The sequence below is a fragment of the Ruditapes philippinarum genome, unplaced genomic scaffold, assembly GCF_026571515.1.
Source record: "Ruditapes philippinarum isolate M1 unplaced genomic scaffold, ASM2657151v2 ctg444_1_1_1_1, whole genome shotgun sequence".
Classification (NCBI taxonomy): domain Eukaryota; kingdom Metazoa; phylum Mollusca; class Bivalvia; order Venerida; family Veneridae; genus Ruditapes; species Ruditapes philippinarum.
In genome coordinates, this window is record NW_026854090.1 from 113,895 (window position 1) to 132,087 (window position 18,193).

Below are 18,193 nucleotides of genomic sequence, written 5' to 3' on the forward strand. Positions count from 1 at the left end.
TACCTCTACTTATTGTGTTATTTATATTCAAGAAAACAAAATCATAATGATTTTCAAATGATGCCTTCGTCATTTTTATAAAACAAACTGCAAAAAAATGAACATGATTCATATCATGCATATCTTAACATTCAAGGTGTTCTTTATTTATTCCATTGGCTCTTTTCAAGGAAGATAATTAGAAAATAAGAAATATGTCAAAACAAATTTACACTTTTTATTCACAATTTGTTAACAACCATTTTATATGTAAACTATTTTCTGACATAAAAGAGTGATGTTATGATGTATCAAAAAACAGATACAAAAGGGAAAAAAGGCTTAAAACAGTATTTGATGTTGACGTATTCAATAAGTTGATAAATGTTTCTTTTTAGTACAGACATAAGTACGGCCTTATAATACTCTTGAATGACAAATGCTCTAGCATCATAAAATGTTTATGGAAAGTAGGTCTTAGTAATTGTAACAAATTCTCACGTAAGAGACAACATAAAAATTATATTTGAATAAGTTCTTATTAAGCATGTATGACAAAATCATAATATTATAATATTGCTTTTTTTCAAAATAGATAATAATTTCTAATGAATTGAATACAAATGAATTTTAGATAAGACTGAACTGGTGCAAAACTTTCTTTTTAAAATGTTGATATTATACAGTTTAATCTTACAATACCATGATAACGATTTGCCCGCTATAGTTAACAATTTATTTATTGCATGTAAAATTATCCATAGCATGAAGTTAGACCTAAAACTATCTTAAGTTTAAAGAAACATTTATAAAAACTTTATTTGATGTTTCGTTTAATACATATATATTAATAATCTTGCCAAAATCAGAAATAACGACTTTTTATGAGTATATAAAATAATACAATAACGCTGCGAAAATTAAACGATCAGATGTTGAAACCTTGACGCAATAGAAAAAATTAAACTATGGCAAGGGGCTTGGAATGTAAATATACTTGCGTTCAAACAACAGAGATAACATAGTTAGCATTATGATGATACATTAAACGAAGATATTTGCTTGCCATTTTAAGTATGAAAATGTTGTGTGATTGTATTGTTATTTCGTCCTTGTTATTACATTTACTTATTTTTCCACATTTGTAACCTTAACACATTCAACTTTATATTGCATGTTCATTTTGTTGCGATATATGAAACAACAAAATGACTATAAAAAGTTAGTGCAAAAATATATAAGTAAATAAATAAACATTAAAAAGAAATCTAGAGGGTATGAAAACGCATGAATTTAGAAGCGAAAAGAGATATTTAATGATTGTAATTAAAAAAAAACAAGAACAAAATAAATTACTGAAAATCATTGTTCGGATGTTGACGTTGCTTTATCTTCAGTTGGTTTTGGAATAAAAGAACTTTCATCACAAAATTCGTCTTCATCCTCCTCCATACTGTCTGAAAATATGTCATTCGTTTGCTCTATTGTACTTGTTGTATGTACACAATTCACAACTTTTGTAACACCCGTCACATGTCCATTGTTACTCTCGTAAGAAGCGTATGTGGGTTTGGAACATATAGCGGTTTGATTGTTAACATTTGGAATGTAAGGTTTGGGAAAACTTCTACTAGCTGATTGTAATGATGGGACAGCCCCTTGACGTACATTTTTATGCGGTTGAAATATGACAATATACACTTTAGGTCCAAATAAGCACACGAGAGCCACGGTGGCACTTATGCTCACACACATGCAAAGTGACGTAATCTCAATCTGTAAATATGAAAGAAAAACATGATAACAGGAAATCGATAACAAGAAGTCAGGATATATAATATCTATATCGAAATTAACAATAAAAAATCTTAAGAAAACCTTGTACGTTCAAACATTTATGAAAGACAATGCTACCTAGATGTGGTGTTCACAAAAAGTGTGTCATTATTCTTTGGGCCAACCATAGATCATGTTTTAAAAAGCAGACTTATATTTTAAAATTTCATGTAAAATGTCTGTTATAATCCAGTTTTAAATTTCAAAATTTCCTTGAACGAAATAATATCTCAGGGACAGTATATCACACATGTTACTTTATGGCATGTACCCTTCACATTGATTTTCTCATGTAAATTGTTGATTTTCACATTAATTTACATATAAATGATAAGAGTTTTACATTGATTTTCACATTCAATTTCGATTTGTTTCAAAATGAATGTCATATATTGTATATCTATACAATTGTATGTGTTTACAATTTTTTCTTAACACTGAACATGTGTTAAGGTTGTTAATTCTAAAGTACTTTAAAAGTTTTTCAAAGAAGGGGATTTGAATTTGTAGATGCAATAATTATCAGAAGAAACAGTGCATTTGTTTTGTGGCTAATATTATGTTCCTGACACTCTTTACAATAACAATCATTTCAATTAATGATATGAGATAATTAAACGCTTGTGCAATTAGAATAAGAACATTTTATAAGATTTGTGGTTATAACAATATACTGTAGAAGATTGTTCAAAGCTAGGCAAAAACACCTTTAATCAGAAGCCTATGTAATCGGTTACTTTACATAAATAGATGCTATGATATATTCAAAAGGTATAAATATTTACAACTCACCTTAAAATCATGATTTGCACCAAAGTAAATTGGAATGAATGCCAACCAAACTATGCATGTACTGTACATAGTAAAGGCAATATATTTTGCCTCGTTGAAGTTCTGTGGAATTTTTCTAGTCATAAATCCAAACACAGTACAAAGAATTATGAGCATCATATTGTAAACAAGAGAAAGAAGAATGGCTATTTGACTAGCTTTGCAAGTCAATACAAGAAAGTCTGTGTAATGTTTTTCATACATTGTTTGAGGTTTCTCAAATCCGATCCAAGTGAGTCCTCCAACGATTTGTACAGAAACTAAACACAGACAAATAAATATTTGAGATTTCGGACTTGTGTAACTTGGTCTCTTAACCATTGCTTTAACTCCCCTGTTGAAGATCCGATAAATACGATTTGTTTTTATAAGCACTGATGCATAAATCAAGCATAAAGATATGCCTAGAATAAACCTTTTTATTGTACAAATTATGATTGTCGGCTTAGCAAGGAGAATAAATGTTGTTCCATATGATAAAAGTATTCCACAGAGAAGAACAAAGCAGAGCTCCCTCCCAGACGCCATTATAAGCGGCGTATTATTATATTTGATAAAAACATAAAACACATATCCGGAGGCAAATATTCCAAGAGTTGAAACTGACACTGGAAGAAGAACCCAAAGCGAATCCCATGTCAGATGCATGACAGGAAGTGGAATGCACAAAGTTAGGTTTTTATTCGGGGTGTATCCATCCGGACAATCCTGGCAGGTGTATTCGTCTTTTAACATTTGATGTTCCCTGCAGCGGATACAGACCCAGCAACATGTATCACTCTCGACAGTATTGTTCTTGATATGACCAAAAGGACACTCTTCGCTACACACTGATCTCGGTGGCTTGTCTGATCCGCTCCGAAATTTCATTGTGTCGTTGAATATTATCAATCTATAAAATAGTATAATTAAATTGATGAATGATTTACAACATGCATGTAGTCAAAGACAATGCAATTATGAATATTTTTTATTCTAACAATTAATCTTCAAACAGGTTTTAAAAATGCATAAAGCATATTGCCAATTTGTCTCCCAGCAAACCATCTTACTTCCGTATCTGTAGATAGTATTATTAACTAACGATAACATTTTTTAAAGAAATAATTTCCCTTGGGCCTTGATGTTCTTATTCTTTTCTTTATATGTTTATACAAATAATATGTGCTGAAGATTTATGACGAGAACATGAGCGCTACATATCATCCAGGGGGTGACGCATGTGCAGAAAGTGGAGTATGTCTAGTTAAAGCAAAGTATAACTTTAAGGCACATTATGCTTCAGATATATTTTATTCTTGCGTATGAAATATCAAATATGTATTATATAATTTTTAAGGTGGACTTGCAGCATGCTTGATGCTAAACAACTGCATAAAATAGCCCTGTGGTAATGTGTTGTTAAGGTAACAAAATGTAAAAAAGTAGTATTTAACTTTCATACAAAATACTAATTCACTATAATTATACCTATTGTCACTATAACCATACTGACTGTCATCAGACCTAAAGAAGCAAACAAAAGTTTATGGCAATTGAGTAGTTTTGGCAACTGTAACAAGGGTTTTGAGAGAAAAAAAGATAGTATTTCTCTGAGGCATAATGGGCCTTTAAAGGGATGAAAAATTCGTGTAGTTTCGGAAAAAGGCAAGTAAGAATTTAAAAAAAGAATTGCCATGCTATGTTATAGGTGACCTAATAATAGAATATGAAAACATTTCAAGTATTAACATTTTTAAGATATATTACTTAAACCATATTATGAGACAAACCTGTCTGTCCATTCTCCAATTGTAACATAGTCATAAGATCCATCATCGATCTGTTGGTATTGGAAAATATCATAATTTCCTAGACCGTCGCCTTTTTTGTCAAACTGAACAATATCACCACCAATACCTGGAGTTAATAATGACAAAAAATTTTGTTTATGCCGATAACCATTTACCTGATAGTTCAAATTAATATCTCAAGAGCAACAAAGCAGATAACAAATGCAGATTTGTGAAAATCGCGTGCAAAACATGATTTACAAATGTACACATGTATACACCTCTACTAAACAAGAAAGGACATTATGAAAAATATTAATTGACGAAAAATAAGGCAGAATAAGTAAACATACGAAAGTTGAAGGAGGATGAATGAATTAAATAAAGTCATTGCTCGCCCATCTATTTACATAAATTTATTTGAACTTATAGTAGAATTTTTTACAAATCCAGCAACTGAAAACATATCTTATTTATATTAATATATAAATCTTGAACTACTGTTTCATGAAGCAAAAGGAAACCTCTGTATTTTATCTTAGACGATAGAACAGCGTTTCGTATTTTATGATCACATACCTATAAAAGATACATTTCGTATTTTACTTAGCACATCTTCGCCGTTAAGAAAGGTTCTGATGATACATTCATGAAACCTTCCGGGACAACGAGTTTCTAGAAGAGCATGTAACGCATGCGCTAAAGCATACACAGAATCTATCACAAATTGCACGTAGCCTTCTTGTTCATAGTGTTCCCGATTGAAAGCTACAATATCCTCATGACCTGAAATTGAATGACAAAATGAAAATGACAAATATACTAAACAAAAGTGCAAGTAATGTATTTTTCAAATTAAATTTTTACATATAGATTTATATGATAATTTGTTTAACAGATCCCATTTAATAATGGCTTTATCTTCGAGTATATGCGTGTGCATTGTGCTTGTACTGTTTCAAATATATAGCAAGTCAAAATCTGTCAGGGGCTTCGCGACCTCGAAGTATCATTTGCAATTACGTTTGAATCTAGTCAACACACATGGACTCTTTTATACAAGGACATTTAGAAATAGATTACGATAGACCGTTCCCGCTAAAAAATATTCATGAAGAGGCCTCTAAGAGTACCCTTCACCAACAATGTTTGAATGTTTCAATATGGACATCTGCGGATGTTTCTAAATTCATGTTTTTCCATTTATTGTGTTTAAATGTTCGATTCTGCTTGAGCCGGTGCTAGGGGGGCGTGGGCGGTAATTTGCACTTTCCAGTACCGTCCATGAACAGGCTCAATCAAACCGAGCCTTTTTCATTTTACAATTTTGCCGTGTTAGGCTTTCTTTAAGGATTCTGTTTTTCTCTAATATTTTGATATTGTCCTAGTGCTACAAAACGAAACAAATAAACAAACGGATTAAAAATTTTGATGTACAATTTTCGCAATAATATATTGACATATCTTAATTAACTTCATGTAGTTTTTTATATATGAAGGTAAAAACTTACCAGTACAAATGGTGGTGTTTACTTTTTGTTTTATGCTGCATTCAAATATAGATTCCCAGTACTCAAGAAACCATGGGTTCTTTTGCGCATGCGTTAGATCAAGCTTCAGAAAATAGTCATCAAATTCTAAAATAACAAACAGATATATCACCAAATTGTATTAATGAGTGTGTACAGTATTGCATTTTTTAAAACCATTTTGAGTGGAGCAATAGTGCGGTGCAAATGAAAAGATTAAAACAAAATCAAAATTTAAAATCAATTCTTTATCTGCTGTATATAAAGACATCTTGCCAATATCTTTGTGAAAAAACAGTTTAGCGTGTGTTGCACTTGTTAGTTATTACACGTAGTGCATTTTAAACTTCCATTTTAATAAAACTTATTCATTAAATAAATTATAATTTCATAACTGTTGTTTTTACCTAACAGTATATTGGTATGCCCTTTTGGACTTGCATTAATAACACATTTGATAGCAACCAAGGACAAAAAAGTATATTTGTATCGTAGTTTCGTTTAAATCTATTGTCTAATGCAATGTTGTTATCTTCTGAGCATCACCTTGAACATACTTGGCTTTTAATCTTTAAGCACTTGCCTTTTATTACCATTCTTTTTGGAAGTAAACTAACGGTTCCTTCTGCCAATATTTCTTGACCATAAACAGGATGTATTTTGGCTCCCCAGCTGTCACTAGCTAGAAATGTCAATTCGGTCGTTTTGTTCAATCGTTTAAGTGATGCCAGCAGATTTCGACAATTGTCTTCGTTGACGAACATGACTACAGCGCGAGCTTTGTGAATTGAGAGTAGGTCGCTGACTATCTTATCAAATTCGATGTTGGTTGCCAGACGTGAAATTTTGAGTGATCTTGCGACACATATTCCTGAAAAGGTAAGATTATTCACACTAACAACATACTTCTGACATAAGATCGTTATAATAACTGCTTAATATTATCTAACAACAAAACAACACAATGTTTTCTGCAACTATTTTTTTCTTTTATTACCGCTGTTGCGTTATGCTCCAGTTATTTCAGTCGAGTAGAGTAATATGATGATCGTCTTTCGCTCTCGTCTATTTCCTATTATGTTTAAACTATTTTTCCTTAGAACTTATAGATATAAAAGATAAACCATAAACCGCCGCTACTTCAAGCGTTTCAAAGACTTTGGAGACTTGATATAAAGGGCTTCATAGTCTAGTTGATTATGTTTCAGATTATATAAAAAAAATCCCGCGAAAACATGGAATTTTTACATTAAATTATGATGAAGTTATTTTATAAAGAAAGAATTTCTAACATATTGTTGGTAACAGCAAATCTCTCATTTCGAAATATATGGAGTATATAGGGCTTACAAAATTTTTAATAAATGAAAAGTACAGACCAAGTAAAATACATACAAACATATTCAGAAGCAGTTCTAGAAACTGTATCAGTTATATGAACGTGGTTGGTTTCTTTATCTTATGATAATTATTCATATCTTTTTTTTTCACTGAGATATTTTGCTTTGTAAATTGCGTTGTATTTAAAAATAGAATAGAGAAAAAAGTATGTCTCTTTAGAACGTCCCAAAAAACGGTACAATCGAATGTCTTGATATATAATAAACATTACAAGCAGGTATTTTACCATATGATTTTGCTTTTTCTTCGAAAGCACTGACACCTTTCTCGCCGTAATTCCCGTCATCTGCTAGAGTAATTACGTAATTCCATCCAAATTTAGCTGCTATTTCTACCATGGCTGTAGCTTGAAATGAGTCAGGAGGGACAACTCTTGAGAAATATTCAAATCTAGACTTGTCACTTAGATCTAAGCTGGTCGATGCATAACTGATTTGTGGAATCTGAAATAGAATATATTTTAAATATAAAATAGATATAATACTACTCGACTGAAGCTCAAGAACATATGCTTTTCTTTGTTACCCTGCTAGATTTGCCCTGCTCTGAATTTGGAAATGTCCATTTAAATTCAAAAAGATTTCGATTTTAAAGGACAGTGATTGTCTTACATTATAGAGCCTGGACAGACTGCATGGACAAGCTTGGTAAAGGTTTATAACTTTCGGTTCCAACAGGTTATTGCTTACTGGCCACTCACACATTATACTTTTACTTTCGCTATGCGAAGATACAATATGATTAAACGTTATTCATAAATACAATAGGGCATATTGGCATAATAAGCTAAATCGCTAATTCCGTGAAGGTGTGTGACTATTTTATCATGCAAATACACGTATTATAATTATTGTGCCATCTGTTTGGAAGTCAAGCCACTGATCTGAAAAGGATTGATTCGACATTTTAAGTATTGCAACTATAAGAGATCATAATTTCTAGATCAAAATTGAAAAATATTTTATGAACGTAAACGATATACAGTGTAACAGATTATTTTACATGTTTGTATCTATTCCGTTGTTCTTTTACATGTTTATATCTATTTTGTTGTCCACTAAAATGATTATATCTATCATGGATAACACACATGATACGAGCATAGTTATCAAAGGGAACACTGCCTTAGCGACAATTTATTGCCCGAGGTAAGAAGTTTTAAGAATTGCCTGTGACCGATATATGAACCCAATTCTAAATTATATCAATATTTGCATGAATTTTTGTACAAACTTTCATTTATATTTGTATCGTTATTAATTGCAAAAACCTTTTTCAATATACGCGAAGAAAATTTGAAATGAGTAAACGCATTAACTTTTTCAGCAAACTCATAAAGATTGTTTCATTAAACTTCTGACATTCCACCTCGTTGACCTAGTTTTCACACAAGCAAAATCAATTATGTCAACATAATTTCAAACTTGTTTAGGCTGCCGATTTTGCTCGGCAAATAAATCAAACTATTTTGTTAGCGTTTTCATTTTTGCAGAGCGTTTTATATAATTAAAGCAGGAGTACATCATATGATGATATAAATATTTATGTTTAAAATGTGATTATAAGCAGATTCCAAACGTCTTATATGTCGACTAGAAATTAATGTGAGTATCGCTTCACTCTCTGTGCTTGCGTATTAATTTTATGTTAAAATCTATTTACATTTGTGTCTAATTCTGTTTCTGAACATATCAGTTAAAAATGCAACATGCTTGTTATTATGGGGTATAATTGAATGGCATCAATTGGTCATCTGAACTCAATAATTTGATTCTCCTTGACAATTGTATTTATTGATAATTTGCCTTTTTCTTATAAAAAAAAGAGCTGTAATTTCAGAAGTATGTATATTCCGGTCAGTTTTGTAGATTAATACTTAAACGGTAGTACCTAAAGGTTTGCTTAAATTTGGAAGCATTTCGTTACAGTATGATCATTAAATTACTATATTCATATTTATGTATTGAATATAAACTTAAAAGAATCCTTAAATGCAACTACAATATGAAGAAGAGATATCAATTATATACATGTATATGACTTACATATATTTATTTGTATTTCTGGATCACAAATTTAAGGCAGGCAGCAGTTGATGAATGGATTACATTCTTTGTAATAAATTCTGGTAGAGATTTTGGAATGGTGATGACATGTTGATAATATAAAATAATCTCATGGGGCAAGTTTGTTGTTCAATCAAAGATGGCATTCACTTTTTCCTTATCTCTTTGTGATATTTGAACACCATGCAAGTCGTATGTAAAAGTATATGTTTACTTGTTTCTTAGTTTTTCTTTTGTTGCTGTCTTTGTAATTTTATTTTTTATGTATGTTTGCTTTCTAGTCCAGGTGTCAGCATAAAAGCGATATCGCGAACATCGAAGTATTTATCTTCTGGTATACAGCCAGAATTCCGTATTGGCTTATATAGGTTTAATTACGTTATTTATAATTTAAATAGGTTTAACTAACCGTTTTCCTGAAAAGTTATTAATGAAGTGTGATATTAAATTTGAGAAATCAAATCTAAAGGAACCAAAAGTCAAGGGCTTATTTGAATATATCATTATATAAAGGTAAACATTCGTGTCAGGGAATGTCTGTAATTAAGAAGAACATACAATCAAGCCTGAATTAATCAAACGTCCTTTAAATGGCAGTAGTGACAAATTGAAAAGTACGTAGAACAAGAAATAAAATCAATGCGAAAACATTGTTGTGTAAATTAAAAAGAATAAATGGTTTCTTAATATTAAACTATGAACTGTTAGGTGAAATAAACCCAGCACGCAATTTAAAGACATAGTGCATAATTTCAACTGCTTTACAGACTTCAAAATACAATTATTTTAATAAAATTATTTTAAAAAGACGTTTATTGTTTAAACATACTTTATTCAAACAAGTATACACATTTGCAATTAACAAATAAAAGTTTACAACGCAGAACCGTAAGCTGATGCTTATAAAGGTCTTATCCTAGTATGTATTTGCTAAAATTGAAAATGTGTCAATGTATGTACATGCATAATATGAATATGTTTGAAAGTACAAAGAGTATTTTTTTAATTAAAAAAATCTTTATGTTATATACATTTGATATGAGTATGTAGTTAATGGTAGGAGTGAAAAATATATGATGTAACAAAAAATGTTAATTATCAGAATAAAGATGTAAAGACGGAGTAAGACAGCAGAGAACGGAAAAAGATTCCAGACAGCAGTTACAGCATGTCATTGATGAAAAAGGAATAGCCTTCTTACAGAAATCGCCATGATTTAAGAAAAAACAGGGGAGCGGTTATTACGCAATGCATAATATGATAATTATTATTTTACCAATGCAATTTTAATGAACCTACAAACGGGTTTAACCAGCATGTAAAAATATTGTTTTTTTATGATGATCATATTTCTTTGAAGATACATTAAAGCCATTAAATTATTCAAAAACAATGTCAACTTCGTGTGTTTGCTAAGAATAGATTCAAGATTTAAAAAACACATTTTCGGAATGGTTTAATTCCACTAAAAAATATGTTGATACATTTACGACAGTCATTTATATATATAACTACATGGAACACACATTTTGATCAAGTATCATCTGCGTTTGCAACATTTAGATCTTCACGAATTCCACTAGATTCATCAATTATTAATACGTGACAGGCAGTAAATACTCCGTCCGATTAATTGATTCTATGCCAATAACCGCAGTAAACCAATTACCTTTGCAAAACCTTAATTGTTTATTGATACCTGGTGTGAAATATCTTCCTTTTTCACTTTAAACTCGAGAGATATTTTTAGTCATTCGAATTTTATTTGAATTATGATAGTAATGTGACATGTTTTTGAATTGTATGTGAATTATGAAACAAAGAAGTTAAAATATGGATAATAAAATTTAATAATTGTTGTTATGTTGTTGTTTTCTTTATATGTCACACATCTATTTTTTGGTTGAATAACATAGGGGGCATAGTTTGATTTTACATGCTAACTTGTATTGATAGTCTATCAATATATTCAGTAACATCATAATAACAATTCTCAATTCTTGTATTTCTTTAAAAATCGTTTTAACCAGCTTGAGATAATAAAAAACGAATTCATCCAAATATAAAAAATAATAAATCATTTTTTTATTATGTTATTTTATATTAAACGAATTGGTAGGTGTCAATATACTGAAGTACTTAAGGTAACAAGACCTTCTTAATATATTGTTTAACAAAGCTCTTATGGTGTGACGCAATTGATTGCTTCTTCTCTGATTTGTATATAAGAAGTTTTAATATCCGGTCTTACAATAAAGATCTGTACTTTGGAGTGTTATGATTTCTGATTCTAGAGAAAGCTTCTAGTTTCTTGTCCGCCTCATACGCCATTTTGATCAGACAAAGATTTAGGTTAACGAAGATAAGAATTTTGTCAATTTGAGGTAAGAAAGTAAATGAAGCTATTTTTATAGGTTAAATTGACATTTTCAAGGACTTCTCTAAGAGTATATTGTAGCATTGTAGAAGTAAAGTAAGGAAAGATAGACCGATAATGTTTTGCTGAATGTGTTTGCGGTTCTTAAAGTACACAATATGTAATCTTAAAAAACAAGCACCCCTGTGTATGTTGTTTTTACCTCATAAAATTTACTACTAAAATCAACAATGCTTCTGAGTAACTTGTAGTTTAACAAACGAACTATAGCATAAATTGCAAGTTATGTAGGCATATTAATATATTTGTATTTTTTTCCTTTCTCATAATTCCGCCGTTCCATTGTATTTAGTTTCTCGTTTAGGGCCATGCGTTTTTTTTTATATGAAGACCACACGCCGCGTTTCAACCTGTCACATTGAAGGTGGATACATGATAACCGCCGTATGAACACATCATTGGGTTTGTTGGGTTTGTTTTTATTCAAATTTTCACCTTTTCATGTGAGTCGGTGCCAAGGTGTGTTGGACGGTAGCTTGCACTTTCAAGTACCGTCCATATACAAACTCAATCAAAACGAAGCTGCAGCATTCAAATTTTTCAGTTTTTGACGTTCTTTAAAGATTCGTTTTCTATTCTCCTTTTTTTTTTCTATAGCACTTCTATTTTTACAACAGTCCCTGAAGAAGCAATGTGTACCTAGACAAGTAAATAACTTTATGATGCATATATTATGACAAATATAACATTTCATTTGTTTTGAAGTTGTACATTCATAGCCATGGACAAATTGTTCTGTCAATACAGAAAATCAAACAGGCAATATCATAAACAATACATAACAGAAATAGAGACATGAAATGTTTGTACCCGGTAGAATTTTCATTAAGAAATATATTATACAAATTCGTTTTTGAAAATAAGCTGTATCATTTCAAGTACTAGTATCTTAACTAGCGTTTTAAATAATAAGGAATGTTAATAAAAACAACAAGTTTTGAAAGTTTTGTGTTGCATTATTTTTTCTTTCTCTTAAACTTCAATAAAATGTGTGATGTTTTATATCCAACAACACAGTTCTGATTGAAGTAACAAATAAAAGTTTCCCATGTATTACTTAAAACACAATATTTGTTAAAAGTATCACAATCATACAAAAATGTTTCTCTAGATTTGATAAATGAAACACTTAAACACTTTGACTAGAGGTATTTATGAAAACAATCTTAGATAGGACTGATAAGATTTTAAGCAAATTCAAAATGCTTTGTTTAAAAAGATTAAATTAAAATGGGAAAAGTATACAGTAGATTTGTCGGGTATATATCTTTTTTCTTTCATCAAATGAAAAGCAGAACCATACTTCTGAAAATGTGTCAAAGTAAAATAGTTTAATAATCATTTATGCACAATGCGTTAACCGGAGAATAGATAATACATGTAATAGTTACCTGCATTCCAGTTACCGCACTGTCTTTTGGGGATAAACAAAAAAAAGCATGCTAGCTGATTGACTACATTTTTTCCGGGGTTACTTTATTATGACGACAGGAAAAAGATAATGTTGGGAAATGTTTTAAGATGCTCGTACATATGATCATTTATTTTGGTGTTTTATATTGTGACGACATAATTTTGTTTTATTTTTGCCTATGGCACAAAAGAGAAAGAAAATAAAAACACTTGGCAATCAGATTTATACATAATGTGCATAGACATGGTAAAGATAAACAACATGTTTGAATATATTACACATCATCAAAAACCAACACAGTTACTATTATATTCATAGCTGAGTGTGTGTATGTACTTAATGACATCTTCATGTATTTTTGCAGACTTTAAACATTGAGGTGATGCAGCTTCCATGAATGATTAAATGAAACCATATCTGCGATTTAGAACTTTTTCAATTCTATTTGTTTTTATTGCCCTCCAGGAATTTTCCGTTTCCAAATTATTTTAGATTATTATTTTCCAAACGAGATAATAAGTCTTAGAGATGAATTGATGTTCTAGAATTTACATGTATGTCTATTACTTCGATAATACAAATTAAGGCATGATTGAACTTTCAGAATTAAGCAAGCGCAAAAGTTCTAAGGAAGCCATTATTCTAAGCCATTGAAACATTAAAAAATTATGTGTGATAACAGTTAACTGTATTTGAAATTTTAAAAAAAGTGCTTGGATTTTAATTTAAAATATAAATCGTGCTTCACTTGTCTACTGAACATAGTTTGTTTTCAAAATACGGACTTAAGTATCACCATACTCTATGAATCACAAAAAAAAATGCGGAGAAAAAAAAGTCTGAATTATATAGAGAATTAAAATGACGTAGTGGATTTATTCTATCTTTAATTATCATAATTATCATAACTAAAAAGTAATATTATTCAGGTTAGTGTTACGTTACACTAGTTATGTCAATTTCATCGAACTGGTTTTAGTCAGTGCACGTAAAAACAATACTTTTGCAAATAACAGTTTTCTAAGTAAATGATCAAATTGTCTTTGGTTATTTGTTTTTTTTCCAAAATTGAATGTGGATATTATCTAGAAAAAGTGCAGAAATAGATCAGATGATTGTAAATGCAATAATCAATGAAGTTTATAGCCTCTCTATTTATATATCATGCTGCACATACATAAACATGTTGGCGACGAAACTTCTCATTAAACATCCAAATTACAACATTATCTTCTAATGAATCTTTAATGTTACTCTCAGTTTCATTTCTTTTGCTATTACAAAGTAATTGTATCTTGTCCTTTTCAAAGTATTTTGGGACTTTTATTGTGACAAAATAAAATTTACAAAGATATTTGTGGAAAACAGGTAACAAGAAAAAAACAGCTATTAGATATTTTTATTTTAATTCTAGGAAAACTCTCTCCTCTTAATGTTTTGATGGTATTATATAAAATTTTGTACTTCAAAAGATCAAACTCCAGTTGTTCTGTTAATATTATGTGAGTGATTATAAAACATATTTCAATGACAAAAGTAAGTCAATTTATACTGTCCAAAAAGATCAAACGCAAGCCAATTGTATCAAACCATCAAGTCACTCAATAACAGATGTCTGAATCTAAAGACATATTTTAAAAGAACGATATTGTCTCGTCTATTTCTGCTCAAATCGACGTTAGTACCAGCTTTTCTCATGTTTTAATATCTCCTGGACAGGATAATTCACACACTTTTTATATCATGACAAAAATGGCAACATATACCGTGGGCTTGCAGCAAAACTATTGTAAATTATATCACGTAAATAAAACATTACGTTAATTTCGCACCAAGCTTAGATCTACCAATTTTCTTTCTTTCAAACCTTTGATGACATAACATAAATGAATCATAATTACATCAGTTGAACGGCCTTTTATTTACTCGCCTCGGTGAATATGGCGACAAAAAGAGAGACAGGCATCCTGTAAAACAGATTTTCATATAAATCTCGTTAAGGTCGAGTGAATGCCTTCATCCACGCATTGAATAAATCGGAAAATTATGCAATTCAAATTGTACAAGAATATCCAATATCAATTGATAAATTGCAAGATCGTTTTGATGATCCATAATGCTCTTTTTAAGAAATGATTCACGTATTTTGAGCGTATTAGAATTTCGTAACGGTAAACTTCTTTATCATGTGACAATTGTTAAATATTTTAAAAAGAGTGCAACCTATTTAGTGCTTAGTTTTAGAACAGCATATAGAGACAAATGACTGTTTCAAATTCAATTCGACCTAAAACGTGACACAATATCAGTCGAAAAGGACTTAAAAATCAAAAGACCAACACTTATATCATTTCATCTGGTACAAATGCGACCTTTTTCTATTTTAAGCTGCACGGTTTACTCACCGCTGTAGCTCGGATCCAGAGGCTTTCTATTTTCCTTATGTCAGGAAGCCATCCAGCTAGCTTTCAGACCAAACAAAAATATAAAAAATAACATACTCTTGGATAACATTCTAGAACATGTAAAAGTCAATTACAACTCTTTTTGAGGCACAACATTTAGTTCAATTACAATAATGTTTCTTTCAATTGTTCAAGAACTGTTTATTTGCTGATATATAACGGTAAGTCTTATCGTAGCTATAAGATCTTTCCATGTTTCTTTACTTGTTTTATCAAGATTAATGTCACATGTACAAACATCATTCTGTAAAGATCAATATACACATTAATAGCTGGTTAAAACCGTGTATCAATTATCCTAAGTTGTACATTATGCTTATATTACACGATTATTAAATTATGTCATCGGCACTTTCTAACTGTGCATTAATTTTGACAAGAGTTATCAATGATATAAAATCAATATGCAATGAAAGCTTCCAATGTTATATACATGTATTAAGTACATGTACAGTGCAATTAAATGCTTTGTAAAAAGATAGTTTGATGCTTTGTCTATCTAGCGTGTTTGTTTATCACTTTAAATTTATGTAAAAAAGAAACACATATACATTGCTTTGAATATATCACATTTTATTTATGATTTAACTTTCATTGTTTTTTGTCTTTTTTGTCTCTGACTACTGATTAATAAACGTATTTAAACATTAATCATATTTCTAACCCAAATTTATTTCTAACATCTTTGATTAATACCATTTAATGGACTGCTACCTGCAGATTCTTCATTTCCGTGCATATTGTATCCTTTTCCGTAGCAGAAAGCAAATTGCATGCAATCCATCAATTCAATCTGATTTCATTAAGTCTGTTTATATATTTACGGAAACGGTTCTATAATTTTATATGATGAGTTTATTAAAGGTTTAGAGAGACAGGAGTCTTGTCACGCAAGACGAGTCCGTAAAGCACTATCAAGAAAGCATCGTTGCCCCTATGCCTGAAACGTTTTATCGGAGATATTTTAATTTAATATAAAGACGTTCAATTATGGATATAAAACTTTATATAAAATGTCAATATATTTCATATTATACAAAATGTACTTATCTGAGAGGTTAGTTAGATAACAAAATAATAAAAATGACTATACTCATTACAAGTATGATGGAGTGCAAGCTATCAAAGTATGCGTTACGTGTTGCTGTAACATATACGTATCTGTATGTACCAATTAATCCTTGCATACGTGTTGTTACTATTTTTGACCATAACACAATCAGCAAACTCATCTTTACGCTTGCAGAGTACATATCAAAGCAGTAAATGAAGCAAAGCCTGCTCGCTTGTTATAAAATATAAATAATGACTTATTTGTATTTGATAACACAAACTAATTCTTATGATTTTATTCACGAAGATAAGAGTCTTTTTAAATATTTTACACTTGAATTCTTTAATACGCTAACGTATAGTAATTTTATCTTAAAAATAACAATATATTCATTCATTTGTTTTTTCAATAAGCATTAACAGTTTGATGTTTATTAATATATTCCTGACTGCCTGATAAATAGGTATATATCTTATTATTTCACGCGAACAATAATTTCACAAACACATTTTATATAGGTTTTATTTTTACATCGTTAAATAAAACAAATTTGTAGTAAAAAAGGGCTCGTTGAGATTCAGGAATGAGAGTAAAAAAGGCAAATTTGTGTTTTAATAATCAGGGCTGGGAATCAAAACTGCGTCGTATCCTACAAAATGTAAACAAACGCCGCCATCTTGGAACGAAAAATGTATGTTTTTGTTAATAACTCTTTTTGTTGGAAATGACTGAAAACCAGATATATGTATTAACACGCTACACTATTTTCCGCTTCGTTCGGTATATTGTGCTTAGACAACTATTTTGTAAAACAAAAGTTATAGCGAACTTGCAACTCGAAGCGGAGCAGAATTTTTATGAAATTGTGTGGATACGACGCAGTTCATATTGCTTTATCTATCGTTTCTTCTTCAAATCAATTATATATTTGTTTCAGAGTTCACCATAAACTTCAAAACATAATTTTGCATCATTTACTAAATTTCCATTAAAAAGAGATGTTTATTTTCCAAGAAAATAATGATTTTTACGAAATGATACGACGCAGTTGAAAATAAAATATGATACGACGCAGTTGTATTTTCATTGCAGGCTGCATATTGGTTTTAAACTATTTAAATTATGTGCTAGGTATGCTAATAACGTCCAACAACATTTCTTGTTTACAACTTAAGTCAAAAGCAGAGGTCACTCATTGGTTCCATAAAAATGGAAATGTAATACAATTCTATTAAGGCTGCATTTAAGTACCTATCATATTAAGCATCTACAAATTCCGAAAAACTGTATCAAATGCAATATACATTGTGCAATAAACACGTGATCGCACACCCATATGACAACGTGTTCCAGTGTTGCCTTAGCATGCTTCTAAAATTGTTCCCGTGAGTTCGAAATGGGAGTGATTA

General features: G+C 30.2%; 1 protein-coding gene across 1 annotated transcript in view; it reads right to left on the reverse strand.

Moving 5' to 3' along the window:
- Positions 1 to 209: 209 nt before the first annotated feature.
- The window catches only part of LOC132738891 (metabotropic glutamate receptor 3-like), a 32,959-nt gene continuing 14,975 nt past the window's right edge, over positions 210 to 18,193 (reverse strand). The window contains exons 2-8 of the mRNA XM_060726501.1: positions 7,575 to 7,791; positions 6,531 to 6,818; positions 5,930 to 6,055; positions 4,998 to 5,204; positions 4,419 to 4,545; positions 2,608 to 3,538; positions 210 to 1,755 (exon numbers count right to left, since the gene is read on the reverse strand). Of these exons, the coding sequence (XP_060582484.1) occupies positions 1,342 to 1,755; positions 2,608 to 3,538; positions 4,419 to 4,545; positions 4,998 to 5,204; positions 5,930 to 6,055; positions 6,531 to 6,818; positions 7,575 to 7,791 (2,310 nt within the window). The 3' untranslated portion in view covers positions 210 to 1,341. The remainder of the gene's footprint in view (positions 1,756 to 2,607; positions 3,539 to 4,418; positions 4,546 to 4,997; positions 5,205 to 5,929; positions 6,056 to 6,530; positions 6,819 to 7,574; positions 7,792 to 18,193) is intronic.